Below are 17,346 nucleotides of genomic sequence, written 5' to 3' on the forward strand. Positions count from 1 at the left end.
GATCCTGGGTACGCCCTTGGGCCAAATTCCATCCCATAGGAGGTTGATTTCTGAAGCCACTTCGGTCGCATTTTAATAGGTTTTCAAAAACGTCCGCGGCGCTGTTATAAGTGCAATGCGATCCACTCTTTCCCAATATTTTGCAGTATAATGCTATTCCTCGCAATGACAAACACTATGCTGCAAAATATTGAAAAAAAATTGGATCACCGCGCCGCGAATATGTTTGAAAACCAATTAAAATACGACCAAAGTGGCCATAGGCGGATCTAGGGGGGCGAGGCACGGGGGCACGTGCCCCCCAAATCCCTTAAAAAAGACGCAAGATTTTTAATACAGCCCCATTATCATTGTGTTTGTTTTGTATTTCGAGGTATCCTTGTGCCCCCCAGAACATCCTGGAACGGCCTTGCTAGTGCCCCCCCAGAAAGAAATCCTGGATCCGCCCCTGGAAGTGGCAACAGAAATTACCCTTCTATGGGATAGAATTAGGCCTCCTCTATGCAGTCCCCTTGCATCCATCCTTCAACGCAGGTAATGAGGGATGCTTGGGATGAATGCTACTCCAACTCCGGAATCAATTTCTACTTCCCGTAACGCTTTAGGACAGCTCACATATTCCCATCCCTTCCGCCAGTAAACCAGCGGATGGAGAGACGACGAGGCATATTACGGGAGGTCTGCGTCGCAGGTGTGAGTGTAAGGGGGGGAAACGCTTCGCGCCCCTGAAGACAGGACTAAAATAAAAGAAGACACCGATCTGTTTGAACGTGTGGGGCCACGCGGAGGGCTTTATTAGTGGGAGCGGTGGAGGCTTTAAGTGTTTCGGCGATTCTTACGAGGAGAAGTGCTCCCGTCGCCGACGAAGGGGACGGGTCTTGCCTTAATTTCTTCATTCTTTCTGTACGCATAGAAGACGCCACCACATAGATTCCACCTCAAAATAGCATTCAAATAATAAGGCTTCACTTGGTGGGGCCACATTCTGGGATAACAGTAAACCCATTCCGTAATTTTCACAGAAAATATATTTAATGATACATTTCAAAATTTTTAATACAAATTTTCCTGAAAAATCAACATATGCAAATAAATTCATACTTTGTGAAACATTAATGAGTTTACTTTCACTTCCTTTTCGACTGCTGACTCAATTGAGACAATAATTGCCAAGTAATTTAATAAATAGGAGGGAGAGGAATTGAGCGGGGACTGGTGTCACACCAATTTTAGGCTTGCTAATCTACGGTGACAACGATTTGACCATATGATATTAATAACTTAACTCTTATCCTGCAACACAAACATATCAAAAAGTTGAGGAAGTTATCACATATATTTCAATTCCATTGAAAAAATTATTATTGGTAAAAAAATTATTTTTCAATTATTTCGAACCATTCTCACTTTCAAGGTTTATATTTGAAAACTTTTGGGTCCCTCAACATCTTTCTTAACAGGGCGGTATCACAAGGCGTCCTGGCTGGCTTTCTTATTCACACAATCATTAACGCACAGTTCGAACAACTAAAGATACTGCCACAAAATTTTCAACATATATTCCATGTGTCATTTATTGGCGCCCTAAGAAAGGACTTTTGCAAGAAAAAATTTTTCCGATAATTTTCACCCCTTTTACGTAAAATGCTTGGCACTCATAAAAATAGCATTTAATTCTACACAGACTTTCATCTCTTGCAATTTTGAAATATTTCCACTCGAAAAATTGAGTGGGAATTTAAATAACTTGGCGGGGATATGATTGCTATATTCAACTATTTTATTCATTTTTTCCAAACGCTTCGTTTTCTACTGATTATTGTATTTTTATACGCAATTTCATTCTTTTTTGGTCCGTTTCAACAACTGAAATAAAAGGAGCAAACAAGAGTAAACTTGTATCTTGGTAAACTTGGTAACTTCTTCCAACTTCCCATGCAAGGCTTTAATAAATATCTTGTACGAAATGCACCACGACGTGGTGGAAGTTTTTTATACTAGTTAAATGAAACACTGCAATACTTTCACAGGATTCATTCGAACACGTCGCGTTTCTTTGTTATATTACTTGGTAGTGTTGTACTAAAAGACGAAACGCGTCGCGTTTGATTAAATCGTGTGGAAATGTAGTAAATTTTAATTCAACTCAAATTAGCTTTAATAAATGTTAAACCACTCGTAGACCTTAAGTAACAATTGAAAGTCAACGGGCACCTTCTCTAGCCCTACGATACGATGGAGAGCTAGCCTCACGGATATTACGAAAGAGGATCCTCAAGTCGGCCTCTAAATGTGTTGCCACCCATCGCGCATTTAAATGGGTTCACAAAATCGCGGGCCACTCGCGTCGCTGACGGACAAAGTGATCCGAGTTTCACGGAGAAATAAGGTAAATAATGGGTTTCAACCGAAATTCTTATACAAGATGATGAGATTTATCAAATTCAAATTTATTTTATTTTTCAAAGGACTAACGTAAAGAAATTCTCGTACCTCAACAGGACGATTACGGAAAGGAATAGACTCCCTGCAGAACTGTTTAAGCCCTACCCAAACAACGTAAGGATTTTCAAGAAGAGGTGTAAAGGATTGGTATTGAAAAATTAATATCATTGCATTTTAAATATTCACTATCTAGTTTCATTTTGGTGATGTATTTTTCCTTTAGAATATTTTTGTTTTTATTTTGTATAAACTGTTACCACCTGGCAAATAATAAACTTGTAACTTGTACAATATAACAATGATAATTCATAACTCTTCATTGCTAATACTCGCAATCAATACCAATTTACTCCAAAATATAGGAAAAAAGTAGATCGCATTGCACTCATCACCGCGGATAATTTTGAAAGCCGATTAAAATGCGACCGAAGTGGCAACAGGAATTTACCTTCCATGGGATGGAATTGAGCATTCTCTATTCAGTCCATTGCATCCCCCCTAAAATATCATACCCTGAAAAAAACCTGTACGCTTTTAAAAGCGGCATGTTCAGGCATAGTGGCTATGTCTTCCCATTTCTTCCTTCCCCCACTCCACCCAACACAAGGAGAAGAAGGGAGGGGTAGGCTCACGCTTCGCGAACCGAATCCTCCCTTCTATTCTTCGACTGCTTGAATCTTCTCGCGCAAGTCGAACGTTGAGCAGATGTGGAGGTGAGGCTGATGTTAGCGGCACGCGCCCATCCCCCACTTCCTTCCTTACTTCCGTACGTAATAACTACTCCTACCCGATAATGAACGCATCTTCAAGAATAAAATGTTTTGATAATGAATATCTGTCAGGCTCAATCTGGTGGAATTCTAATACAGGGTGTTTCAGGGTATATCTGTGATACTTCAGGAGGTGGTAGGGGAGACAATTTTAAGCATTTTTTTCTCCTCTAAAAATTGAGTCGCAACTCTTACTGAGCTATGACAACACAAGCACTTTTTGTATGCAATTTGCACTTACCATGACAACGGTTTTTCTTGGGTATCCAGCCTTTTCGACATTTAATTTAATACTCTAGATTTTTACGGACATTAAAGAAGGGAAGAAAATGAGTGATTCTAATTGTCTGAAACAATTAATCTTTGAGCTTAATGAAACGAGAGCTTTGAGCGATTATCAACAATACGATAGCGCATTCTCACCCATTTGGAGATTTTCCAAACAATAGTTAACTTGTAAATATTCATACATTTTGCCATGAAAGAGTGAGGCTGTAAAAATTAGCTATGCATACACTTTGCCAATAGATGCAAAAAGACCACATTTAATATATATTCACGTATCCAATTACAATGATTATCATATCATCTGTGCAGTAATTCGATGGTTTTAATCAACAAACATGTAAAGTGCAATTTACAACACCAAAAGATTACGGCAAGTATCTGTGGATTCGTCGCGTACAGAATTTTTCATAGATGCTTTAAATCAAGAAAACCATAATAGCCATTTAATAAAACATGTTGAATCTTTCGATTAAATTGGATAATGATAGGAAAACAATAATAATATATGCTTCAAAATGATAAAAAATGAGACCAATTGAATTGACCGCAGAAATGGAATCGCTAAATGGAAGAACGATTTTAGAAAAGTCGAAAGATGCAAAACGGAGTTGGGCCAACTACTTTGGCGAGTCATTCGATAAAGAAATAATAAAATGAATAAACAAATACAGGAAACAAATGGAAATATCAATGTAACTTTTGCATCTGTGACTGTGTTAGAGATGGCAATCGAATTACTGTGAGTAATGCAACACAAATGCCCGATCGGACGAAAAACTGCAGGCATTGTTAAAGCAACGGTTACAGTTGGAATGCATTGGCTTTGAATGCACGTAAAAAATGAGAATTATTCCATGGAACTAAAGAAAGATGATGTACTGAGCCTGCATCTAAAATAATATCGGAAACTATATCCATTATACGGTTATTATTCCGTTAAGTCTGTATGCAAAGTTTATGGAAAGAAAAATACAATTTTAAATAAAACATTTGAATATAAATATTAATGGGAGATTTAATAGTTTTTTTATTTTATTTTAAATGTCTAACACAAAGCCATATATTTATAATAAGCCATCAATCATGGGTCTGTGACAATTTGGAGGATAAATAGAAAAATAAATATGATTCAAGGCACTTATTTTTAGAAAGCATTCTAAGAACTTTAAATGCGCATAAAACTCTAATTATCATTCGCAAAACGGTGTCGGGGCATAAAATTCAAGCTGAATATAGATCCATACGTAAATTATCTTCTAAATCTGAGACCATACGGGGGCAAACGTTTCTTGAATTGAAGAGGAATGACCCATAAGCTACTCATATCTCTGAAAGCACTCAAATAGAATGAATGGTTGGAAAAGATACTTTTTGACGAGGAAAAACTAAATTCACAGCATGAGAGGGAGGGACGATGGGTTGTCAAACATCACGGGAGAGTTTAAATATTCATTTGCTCGCTTCTCGTGTAGTCAGCTGGTCGCATATTCTTTCCGAGAGGTCATAGAGGGTTCGGTGGCGGCAAGTCCAAACAAAAGGTGAAGAGAACACATTCACGGAAAGGAGATGAACGAGAGGAAACGCCTCCTCCGAAAATTTAAATTTTTTCGGAGAAAATAGACCGACTAAGACGGAGGCACGTGCCCATGGCTGGAAGAGAGGGGTCGGCGGAGGAGAAAAGAGAGCACATTTCACCCAACCCACTCCACACGCCCCTGAAAGTAAAACCTTCCAGACCACGAAAATATTCTACGGACCCCCGCACACTTGCTCCGCCCCCCTCCTTCTCCACCCCCGGGGGGCGGAAAGAAAGAAAAGCATCTGCCTCCGCGAAGAACGGCGGCGGTAGCCATGCGATCATCAGCAGCCATCCGCCAAGGAGGATGCGCCGCGCTCCACACCCGTCTTATGTTTTCACACTGTTCCGAGCAGCAGGCACCCACCCCAATTGGCCCAACCTGCTCCACGTGAACACGACCGACTATAAGCCGGGGATGTCAGGGGTCCTCATGACTTTGGGAAACAATAGACATTTTATCTTCTTTTTATTTTAAAGGTTGCTCGTGAATTTGTATGATAAATTAGAAATTAACTATCATTTCATTAGCAAATGAAATAAGATATTACGAATACCACTGGTTGAGATAAAATCAATCTCTAAGCTCTAATCCCAAAACTCTTTACAATCTTCTCAGCCATTTGCACTCATAATTACTTCGTATATATTTATGGAGGCTTAGACAGGGAATGGCTTGTGACTTTTTGAATTTTAGAACGAACCCAACGTGACGGCAAATTTATTTGGTGTCTGCTGACACCAAATAAATTTGTCACGTTGATTAAAAATTAAAATTCCTTGTCCAAATCTTCACAAAGATACACAATAACTATTTGAAAATGACCTCTGCATAAGGGAACCCTTAAAAATGCATGTTTTCAAAATAACTAATTCGCAATCCGAAAACTGACAGAGAAATTGAAGCCTAATCCATTATTCGAGGTATGTGCATGGGGAGGCTCGCAAAAAAGAATTCGTTGACGGATATTTGCGACGTCATTTCAGTCATCTCTCTATCAGGGACAGAATGCCCACAACAACGATGAAAGATATGACGCACTGAAAAATGATGATATTTGTCGCAGGGGAATGATTTTATACTTTTAAAAGTTATAAAAAATAACTAAATTGACTATATTGCTGCAAATTAATTTAGCAATATCAATCTTAGAACTTATTCTGATTATTATTGAAAAGAAATACGATAATACTGAATTTTGACAAAGATATCTTCCAATGATGTTTATATAATGGATTCAGCCGAATGATGGAGCCTTAGGGAAAATAATAGTTAGTATACCTTTTTTTAATGAAATAATAAAGTAGGTCGTCTTTATTAAAAATAAACTGAGATGCTCTGTGATTCTGGATTAAGAATTTCCTGAGTGAATATTGGTTTCTTGAACTATGAATCACAGAATAATTTTTCCCGTCCCTCAAAATGATAGGTCCAACGATAGGTTTTCAGGGACCAAAACAGTGATCCATCGACCCATCATTTTATGAATCACACAGTTATTCCCACCGGCCTTATTCAATAGCATTTTCCATCACTTTCCGTAATGACAAAGGCCATTCAATTAAAAGCTGAAAAGGGACGTACCGAGTGATTGAAAAAAAAATTGGATAGGATTTCCATCCCTCGAACCATCACGGAAAATGATTGCTTGGAACGGTCACTTTTCCGCCATCATTGGAGCGATCGCTAGAACTATCCCTCGAAAGGGATGAAAAAAATGATCGTTTGATTCAGGCTAGGGAAAATGTTTAAAAAAATCAAATACTAAGGATGGAGGATTTAAATAAGCTCTTATAAAAAAATTTTTTTTAAAAACCAGCCTTTATATTTAGATTACAGGGGATGAGCAACGTTTATATATGACACAAAGCAAAAAAACTCAGTGACCCCGAAAAACCAAAAGTGACGTATTAAAAAAGTCACTATATTTATTAAATTTTCAGTGAATGGTAAGCCCCCTATGTTTCAAAATGCCACCCCTATGCTTTTAAATGCCTACTATGTGGATATGCCTAAAGTGGATAACTTTTACTGTGGTCGCAAAACACGAAAATCGACCATTTGGAACTTCTTAGATCAAAAACATGTTTTGGGGGGCTATAGGTTGACTGGGGGGTGGTTAAAGGGGGGGGTTGGAGAGAAAAAGTTATATTTTCATGTATTGTCATCGGAAATGAAGAATTGTGCAAAATTTCAGCGTTTTTGCTTCACAGGAAGTGAGTCAAATTTGAGTTACAAGATTTGTACCAGACAAACAGACAGGTTGGTGAGTTGATATAAAGGCTGGAAAAAAGTCAATTCTACTGCTCTGTGTTTGCAGGATTAAGTGAATATTAGATTCAATGGGTTTTAAGAGAAAGTAAACGGAGGATAGGGAAAGTGAAGCGCATAAGGATAGATAGGGTACCCACCCTATTCTTCCACCTCCTCCCCTTATCCGTCGCGCGTGGCAGCGTGTGCAACTTATCCCCCGCCCCTATCGCCGTCCCCCACCTGCCCCCTCTCTTCTCGCCCCACCCCCGAAAACCTAGTCCGCACCCCTAAATACGCACACCCATCTGCCGACGTCTGCTCGCTCGCTAACCGCCACGCCGCTGCCCTGCGCCTCGCCACAGCTGCCCCTCCCCACGCATTGAGCGACAAGCTTTTTTGATCCACGCGGACGAATTCGGGGACTCGTACATAGGGAACGAGGGAGTGTAGGGAGATAGTATAAAACGGAAAGAAAGAATGATATGGAAAGGGAAAAAAGTGTGTCTTTAAGTTCGAAAATGATGCACCCTTGAGGAAGTCACGGAAAATAGGCGAATGAATGATTCACTTCATTGACTTGATATTTTCCTATCTATTCTCGGTGCAAACGTAAATTTTAATGCACACAAATATTGAACATAGACACAAACGAAATATTGTTAAAGATGTGCTTCCGATGATGCAAATATTACGATTTCCGTTAAATTATGGAATTTAAATGAAAATAAAAGCAAGTATAACTTATAAAAAAAAATATATAATTAGGAAGTAGGTTAGAAACGAATTAAGAATAAACTCAAGAAAGGGGAGGGGGGGCGCAAAAGCTATTTTGAGCCACCTATACGTTTATCGTATGAAAAATAATCAAGTTACATGCACAATTTAACATAGTTTTATTTAAATTAATTATACGTATACACATGTCAATGCTATCTTATGATATAAAAAAGTTACAATTGTGGTTCTGTAATATTTGGCAATTCAGGCAATCCCGCTATGGGGGGTACGCACCCTCTGAGCCCCCCATATGCCTTTGAAGCAGGTATTGATTAAAAATGAACCAAAGTGAAAATTTTGATTTCTTACAAACAGCTAACGCATGAATAAAATGGGCGTAGATGTCAGTCACAAAGTTGGAACAAATGTTTTCTAAAAATAAAAATGTGCAATCATCGCACCATTATTTATGCAAATTTCCTCTTTAAAAAATCAAGTCATTTTCAGCCAATCCATAGGTTACTCATTACAGTGAGAACTTTGGGAACTGATAAGAGTGACAATGTGGATCGTCTAAAAATATCTAACTAAGAACCATCCTCCATCTTTATAATGAGGCCAACGTTTAAGATGAAAGCAAATCTATATCAATTTTACCACCTTCAAAAGTTTATTAAAACTTTGGATCCTTTCTTGTACCCTACTTATTTTTATCCACCCTATTCCAAATATATTACCGAAAGTATTACCTTAGTCATCTTTGTGTGTCATTTTGCTCTTCTAAATGTGTGAAGTTCACATGCCTGTGGCCTAATCCAGGGTGGGCTCTACTCTCAAAAACCAAACCAACCTTAAGGTGGAATCACTGAGTGAGTGAGATATCCTAAATTCTCACCTTAAGCCTACATTTACCTTCTACCCCGAACTCAACATTGATGTATTTTTTTTACTTTCTGACTCCTCCTATTCCTCAGAGATGTTTCTTGATTTAAATTTAAAAATTTTGGAAAATACCATTGATCATCATGAAAATCCTATGATACCTTAAGAATTTCATTGCAATAAGTTGATAAGTGTAAAAGTCACCTGCTCTGACAAAGCCTGTTGAAATGCTGTACTAATCAAGGAAATTACAAGCTGAATCGACAGTAAACCTAAGGGAATTGATAATTCGTTTAAATGAAGTCAACCACTGATTTGAAAAACGATTTCAGACAAATTAGTTCACTGGGAATTTAACTGATGCCAACAACTTTCAAGCTCATCCATGTACTTGAAAGAAATTTCATGTATGCTACCTTAACTATCCAAAAAATTCCCAAAATAGGAAAAAGAAAGCCACGCCTCAGTGGCTTTACACCTATATACCCCAAAGATGACTGCTAAGTCAATTGAATCCCAGGTAGGAAGATATTTATCATGTCCACCATTAATTGGCATGCAAATTTTTTTATCTGTGAACATTTTCACTAGATCAAATTAGTAGCTCAATTGAATAATTTTAACCATCAAACTGAAATTATATGAGGAGAATGTGGGATCTCTTGGCTGACAGGGGAAAATTAAAGTAAGTTTAGCATATTTTTATTCTTCCCTCCTTGTCTAAAATGCAATTAACAAATTTCCAAAAATTTGGAATAAAAATAAATTTAAAATCGGAGAAACCTAAAGTCTGCCAATATCTTTGTGAAAGTAAATGCACTCTAAATGGCAATTTTTAGGAGTCTGCAACCATTCTTTATGGACCATTTGGTCGATTAGCATGGCCGTCTGGGATTAAAGAACAGAATCTTAATGAGATATTTAGTAAATAAATAATAATTAATGCAGCAGATGTACCACACTCCTAATGGGAATTAAAATACCCCTTGTGCAGAATGGTATGGAACCAAGATGTGAAAGGAATCATATCTAATGAAAAAAATAAAGTAGATCATTTGGAAAATGTGAAATATGAAATGAGCATTTACTTACCAAAGAGGCCCTTTGTTCCACCAGTCCTCTCTTTTTCTTCCTTTTGACAACGTTTGACTTCAAAAGAGACAATTCAAAGGCTTCTCCCATATTGTCACTTCCATCCTGCTGACAAGAATTTGTTATGATTGAATGAATTAATGTATGCATCAGAATAAAATAAAAAGGAATAGCAGCTTAATGAACCAAGTGAAAATAAAAATCAATCAACTCAGTCAATCAATCAACATCAAGAAATGAAACACTTATTCATTAATAATGAGAATATTTAATGTAAAATCAACTCATCCATCCCAGTAGGGAGTAACTATGATCTCTGACTATACTTACTTCCCACTTATATATATATCTCAACGATAAAAAGATTCAAACTCATTTCTACCTGCCTAAGAGTATCCATTGCTTTCTGCTACTTTAAGATTATGTTTATTACCATTATCGGCCAATAATCAAACCTCCATTGCCATAATGGATCTATAGTATATAGATTTCATTGCTGGGAGGGGAGACTATGCCAGTTGCACTAGTACTTTCCGACATGTGATATGACATGAAGAATCTGAGCTTTTCCCAGTGAATAGCATGGATGAAAGCTTCTCGGGTTTCCAACCGGGTCAGGGTCTGCATGGTGTAGGCCGACGTTTCGTTGGGAGACTTTCCCAACATCATCAGCCCTGAGGATGTTGGGAAAGTCTCCCAACGAAACGTCGGCCTACACCATGAAGACCCTGACCCGGTTGGAAACCTGAGAAGCTTTCATCCATGTGATATGTATATCATATCACCTGTCTGGAAGTATTTGTGCAGCTGGCAAATTACTATAGATCCATTACAGGTCCATTGGCTTAAAATGGACGACAAATGTGCAGGGAGATAAAAAGTTTAAAACCCACTAAGGTTTGAAATATTTAACTCTTAATGATTCAAAACGTTACTTACATGCTTGGGAGTTTCAATGTTGACACTGAGTTTCTTCTTTCTCTTCTTTTTCTTTGTAGGCTCCCGCTGAATGGTAATTGTGCCCATATTTGATTTATCTCCACTCTAGACACAAAATGAATCACCCAAGCAATACATGTAATTTTTATTTTGTATTACCATGAAGTATCTTTCACATAATATAAAAATGGACAAGACTTTTTAATTTTAGTAAGTTTCATTCGTATCTTCATAATTTTAGACAGTAAAATGTTTTTAACAGAAGGAAGCTAAGGATATTAACACATCCACAAACATTTTCATGAATTTAACTTTAATGTCAATGGTTTCAATAATTGAACAACAAAATTTCTAACTCAGAAGCATATAGGTACTCTATTTACCAAATTCACTGTACTTAACTACGAGACCTCATGGATGCATACCACCTAAAATTGCAATAAAGAAATTCCTTTCCACATTGTATGAGATACGAAAATTTTGATATCTTTGCCTTTGATTGCTTTAAACTAAGTAGGTATGGAAAATGAGGAAAAAAAGGCTGTGAGAGTTATGGTCAGCATAAAAATGAGAGCAGCTATATCTATCAAATTATTTGATACATCAACTGCCCATGATTAAAAAAAGAGATTTCGTAAGTTTCCACACTATTTTCACTAGTTGCCTACAAGTGCCTTACAAGTAGCACTTTCAAATGAAAGACAAAAAAAATGGTAACAACCATGTCACCAAGGATTAGAGAGCCTCTCTCCAAATCACCTTTTTCAATTTACGTCACCCTTTTTGTAAATTCATAGTTATTTAGTTGCATTAAACATCAATAAGTGCATTACTACTTTACATCGGAACATTAACAAAATGAGCCTTCTATGACATCAGTAGATGATACATTATGTTAAATTTTAAAGTTAACAGGTTATGATTATGTTAAGAGGTGGAAATTACTGAGGAATTACCAACAGGAAACATCACTCTAAAATATAGATATTGGTTGAAATAATTTGGGATTACCTACAATATTTCAGATTGATCTGCATGACCACGGAACTGAATAACCAGAGTAGAGCATAGAACTCCATTTCTTATATGAGGTATTAATATTTCATTTCTGCCATACATACAATCACCAATTGTATTCACTCATTTTGACACATTGATATGAAATACGTCAAACACTAACCATTTTATTTGGCACTTCTTCACCGCTTTCTCGAAGTGTACAGTATTTCCTCAGTGCATTAGATGAAATAGGACATAAAAGAAGTGTAACTGTCCAAAGTACTGCATGGTACAAGTAAATTTGTATGCAGTCAGGTGCACGGGTGCAAAGTTATTTAGATCAATGAAATTCGACATGAAAAAATCATTCGGCTAAGCCAGAATTTGAACCACCCTCAAATGCACTAATCCAGTCTGAGGTTCACCTTGGAAGAGGATGGCTTGACGGTTTAACTGGTAGCATACCCACGGCAATCAGCAGATCTGGGTTTGAATACCAGTTAGGCCAAATGACTTTTTCATGGCCAATTCCATCATTGGTGTATATAGGTATATATATTTGTCTTATAAATGAGCAATCCTGATCATATTTTGATTCACGAGATAACAGTATGGGAGGTCATTTGTCACATTTTACATTTTCAATGCAGTTAAAAAGAGTATATAACCTAATGAACAACCAGTTTAATCTAACTGAACCAGGGTCGCAACAAGGGATTAAGGCTAGGGTGGTTTTAGTCACAACCAATAGGAACTGGAAGGTCTGGGGGACATGGAATACCTGCCAGGGTAAGCGGGAGGTGCGGGGAAAAGAAAATTTTTAAAATGAATGGTTCAAAATGATGATTATTACAGCTGTGTGAATATTTTGATGTTTTGTTTGTCAGTCATCGGTCCCCCTAATATTAGTTACAAATTTTTTCACATTGAAATATTTTTATTATAAAAAATTCACTGAGCTCTGGGGAAGGGGGGTTTATTCCCCAAACCCCCCTCCCTTGCAGTGCCACTGAACTGAACTACTTGTCTCCTTCTCTCCCACACAATGACCCAATAAGATATAAAGGTTCTGAGAGAAACTACAATGCCATTCACCAAAAAATGAATGAATCAAATCAAGTCATGCATCAAACTACCACCAGCTTCCAGTTCATACCCACATGTGCTCCTTTTTTCCAGCTGACGGAAAAATACTGAAGTCAGAGATATGGACATCCCTTACAACACTCTTTCTCATATTAATTTACTGTAGTATGATAAAAGGTGAAAGTGATCATTTTAACATCAGTCATAACAAATAACTGTATGAAAAATTATGCGTCCATGGATACTATGAAAGGTTGGAAAAATAAAATTAAAAATAGCAACGCGTAATCTGTCACAAACACCAATTATTATTCCTCTAATGACACTACCCATACACTGAAAGTTTCAACTAACCAGTCCAAAAATTCATGAATCTATGTTAACATAATAGAATTAAAGATATTAAATATTAATATTAGTGTCCACATCTTCAGACTTAGCTAGGTAATAATGTGAGCGTAAAGGCCACAGCTAAACAACATGATTGATCATTAATTGATTCCTAAAAAAATAATAAATCATCCGCTTCTTGTGATAAAAAATTTCCCAGGATATTAAAATCATTGATGAACTTTTTTCTTAAAAAGGGTCATTCACAGTAATATTTTCTACCATACGATGTGCACAACAAACTATTGAGGGCTAGTTCAGAGTCGCAAGAACACAGGCTGGAGAGCCACCATATTGTACGATTATAGAGAAGGGAGTCTCATTCTAGATTATACTTGGGTTCACAAAAAAATTACAACACCCCTAATTACTCAACATGGTAACACCTCTCAAGTTAGTAATTTGCTACCTAAAAACTTATTCTGTTCAATACTTAATAACAACATGTAAAGTTAGTGGCTATGTACCTACCGTATAATACTGACTATAAGAAATTAACTGAGTTATAGATGGTGGAGAAAGGAAAGATTAAAAGAATGAATTTAAAAAACTGCAAAAGGTGAAAATATAATTTAACAATAAAAAACATAGATTATACAAAATCACTTGTTAGACCAATACTACAAGACAAATAAATTAAGTGACTAGTTTAACCGTGAGTCCAACTAAAAACAGTGCAGCTATATAGTTTAGTGATCAATTTACAAGATTCTAAAGTGAAAGATAAAAAGTAGGCTGAATGTCCTTACTTCCATCGCATTTAACCACAAAGCACTGATACGAGTGGACTCCTCAGGGAATGCTGGTAATGGAGGGAGCCTGCTATTTCCTCTCCCGCGAATTGGCGAGGGTGACCATGAAATTGCTTGCTTCTGGGTGATAGGAGTAGACATACTGGATCTTACTGCCAATGATGCACTTTCATCTTCTGATTCCTCATTACCTCTTCCAATGGTTTCCATCACTTTCACTGTAGTAGTAGCCTTTTAATAATTTGAATGAAAGCTTAACAAAGGATCACAATTGAGTCAATATGCGAAAAACAACTACAATAATAAGGAAAGCCGCAGATAACACATGTTATTCACTGAATAATCATGTGGCACTTAATACTCTGGTGGTTGAAAGTGCTCCATTGCAAAGCAAAAACATGGTGCATTGTGCATCACCATAAAAAAACATCTAAGTAGTAACTTCAATTATATAATCTAACCCCCAAAAGGATATGAATACTTGATGAAGTAAAATACACTCATTGAAAAGAATCCTTACTTTAAGGATCTATCAACAAACTGGTGCAATCACAGAATAACAAGCAAAAGTGCCAAGTGCTTTCAAAAGAGTGATGACTAAGTAAATTACAAAGCTTTCTGGTCTTCTTGGAAGTCGTTCATGATGGCTTTGTCTCACTTTCCCCTCTTCCTGACTTGCAGGTCTCCTAGATTCCAAAAATCCTGTTCCGTACGCAGTTTCTGCAAAGGGGATTTCTTTATGTTCATCACTTTTCATAATCACATCACGACCACTTTCAGTAATTTTCCCTTTCTTCTTCATTGTTCTTTTCTTCTTTTTGGGCTTCCCTTTATAGTTAACATCGTCAGTTGTTGTCATCTCCGACACAACATAACCAGCATTATCGAATGCGAACCTTTCCGTGTTGTGGAGGCTTGGGATACTTGAAACATCTTCATCATCCTAGAAAAGAGAGAAGAATTAAGTGAACTACCATTAATTTACGGTACGGATTTTGAAAATGGAGAGGAAATGTGTCAGTATGAGGTTCAACCAACTTTAACAATACAAATGCACAAAGTAATAGAAGAATATATACTGGATGATACACGCCAAAACAAGTAAAACTGTACAACTAAAACCTACAACAACTACGTCTGATTAGGGAGATAACATCAAATAATAAAATGGCTTATCCATTAAAGCCAGCCAAAAGGAAGTAATACTGGATGAGAAAGGGCATTGTTAAAAGGATCCCAAATCCTTCGAAAGTACTCTAGTAAGTTATAGAGAAATCGCTAATATTAAGCTTAAAAGGGTCAATGAAGACGTCATAAGTTTGAACCAAATCTACGTATCATAGATGTATACTGGTTGTATATATAAAAACATCAATTACCCATGCCGATTGCTTCTCTCTTGCACTAAATTTTTCTTCAACGCTACTACTCCATGGAGGTTTTTTGGTGGCATAATTCTCAGTTTCACGCTCGTTTTCGTCTTCTTCACTTTGTCCAAATAAAAGTTTTCTTGAGGCCATGGCCGATTACGCCTAATTAGAAGGGTAAGGTGTAAATCAAGCATATGATATTTATCACGAAATTCTAACCTTCAAACTTAAGTAAACATGGACAAGAGTTTATTTAAGTTGAACAATTTTGCCATCGCCACACAGTCTTACCATGAATCAAACATTAACTTCAGTTGTTACTACAATCAAGAGAGGCACTTAAATATGGAATACATTGATGATGATGATAATAATAATATTCAAGCAATGCCAAAATATGTACAAATTCAGTCACACAACCTTGCTCAAACTTTGTTTGTTTACCCCCGAGGAAACATCTGAAGGTGCCCTAGCGCCACATTTTCCGCGCTTTCAAAAGTTGGAAACTATCTAAGATTTCCTTGTAAGGTGAAATACTTTCACATTAATAGGATCATTAGATTATAAAACTTGGTGAAAATTTTAATATGATAATTTAAAAGATAAATCCTATATATATTTTTATCAAAGCCCTGCAAAAAAATACAGAGCACAATAAACGTGTCCTCCAAGTGTTTGGGTTCATCGAGGCTTTTATAAGAATGTCATAGAGAAATTAAATATAAATGTGAGATGGAAGTAATTTTTCATGGCTAAGATAATGATATTGATATACTTTAGAAAAGATTGAACACAGTAACAGAGATCAGTACACTGTCGAAACAAGACCGGAACATGACACTCTCGACGAAAATAACCACCAAGCTTCAATACTAAAGGTAGAAAGGATGCAGGCACTTCGTCTTGAGGAGTATGACACAGAATTATTGGGATTAAATTTCTTAAATTCCATTGGTAGGCTTTACCAAGAAGACCTAGGTCTAGCTAGAAGTCGAGTGAATTAATATAGTACTCAATGCTATGCTACTACAACTGTATTTTATCTCTTAGTACACGACAGTTTTGATAAAAATCTACAATTACCTTCATGAAAAGGCCACCTATTTTTCGCACTTATAATTTCAGTAGATATTTTTGATGAAGACATACCATTCATGTCCAGCACGGAGCTTCAATAAAAAACATATCCCATGCAAATTAAAACTCTGATAAAGTGTAAAACTTCAAAACCTACAATTTTTACCGTAAGCTAAATTATCAGAATGTACTTACCAGCCCAATGTATCCTTCTCATGGCGCACCATCACTTATTCAGGCTGCTGCATGATGACCACAAATTGAGCCCATTCACAGAAACGCTGTTTGAAATCGGCATACATTTATGATAATAACATGACATTACGTGAAACCAAGGCACATATGTTTAGACAGAGACTAAGGCAAGACAAGGATCAGACATCACGGAGGTCTCGCTAATCGGTGCAAGTGATGCCCTTCCCTTGTGAGAATAATGAAAAAAGGTATTGATAATATATGCGAAGAAAGCCCGAGCGCTTTCATAACATTTGTTGGGAATTAAAACCTGTTTCACAATTTTTATAACCACCTTCAGTACAGAAATTTTTGTAACCATTTCCGTTTCAATCACTGCTTGGATGTTAACGGATTGAGATGAAAGTGGATTCTCAGCGATGCTAGTTGAAGCTGTTCGGTGTATTGCGCTCATGATTACGCAATTATTTTCATGTTTTACTCCTTCCTATTTCCGTCCACAACGGTGGTGAAC

At 36.9% G+C, this 17,346-nt stretch overlaps 1 protein-coding gene across 1 annotated transcript in view; it reads right to left on the reverse strand.

Annotated features, from left to right (window-relative positions):
- LOC124163594 (coiled-coil and C2 domain-containing protein 2A) overlaps nt 1–17,258 on the reverse strand; it is a 150,386-nt gene extending 133,128 nt beyond the window's left edge. The window contains exons 1-6 of the mRNA XM_046540606.1: nt 16,833–17,258; nt 16,644–16,729; nt 15,570–15,722; nt 14,188–15,133; nt 10,964–11,068; nt 10,025–10,129 (exon numbers count right to left, since the gene is read on the reverse strand). Of these exons, the coding sequence (XP_046396562.1) occupies nt 10,025–10,129; nt 10,964–11,068; nt 14,188–14,400 (423 nt within the window). The 5' untranslated portion in view covers nt 14,401–15,133; nt 15,570–15,722; nt 16,644–16,729; nt 16,833–17,258. The remainder of the gene's footprint in view (nt 1–10,024; nt 10,130–10,963; nt 11,069–14,187; nt 15,134–15,569; nt 15,723–16,643; nt 16,730–16,832) is intronic.
- Between the last annotated feature and the right edge of the window lie 88 nt (nt 17,259–17,346).

The sequence above is a fragment of the Ischnura elegans genome, chromosome 8 (genome assembly GCF_921293095.1).
Source record: "Ischnura elegans chromosome 8, ioIscEleg1.1, whole genome shotgun sequence".
Taxonomy (NCBI): domain Eukaryota; kingdom Metazoa; phylum Arthropoda; class Insecta; order Odonata; family Coenagrionidae; genus Ischnura; species Ischnura elegans.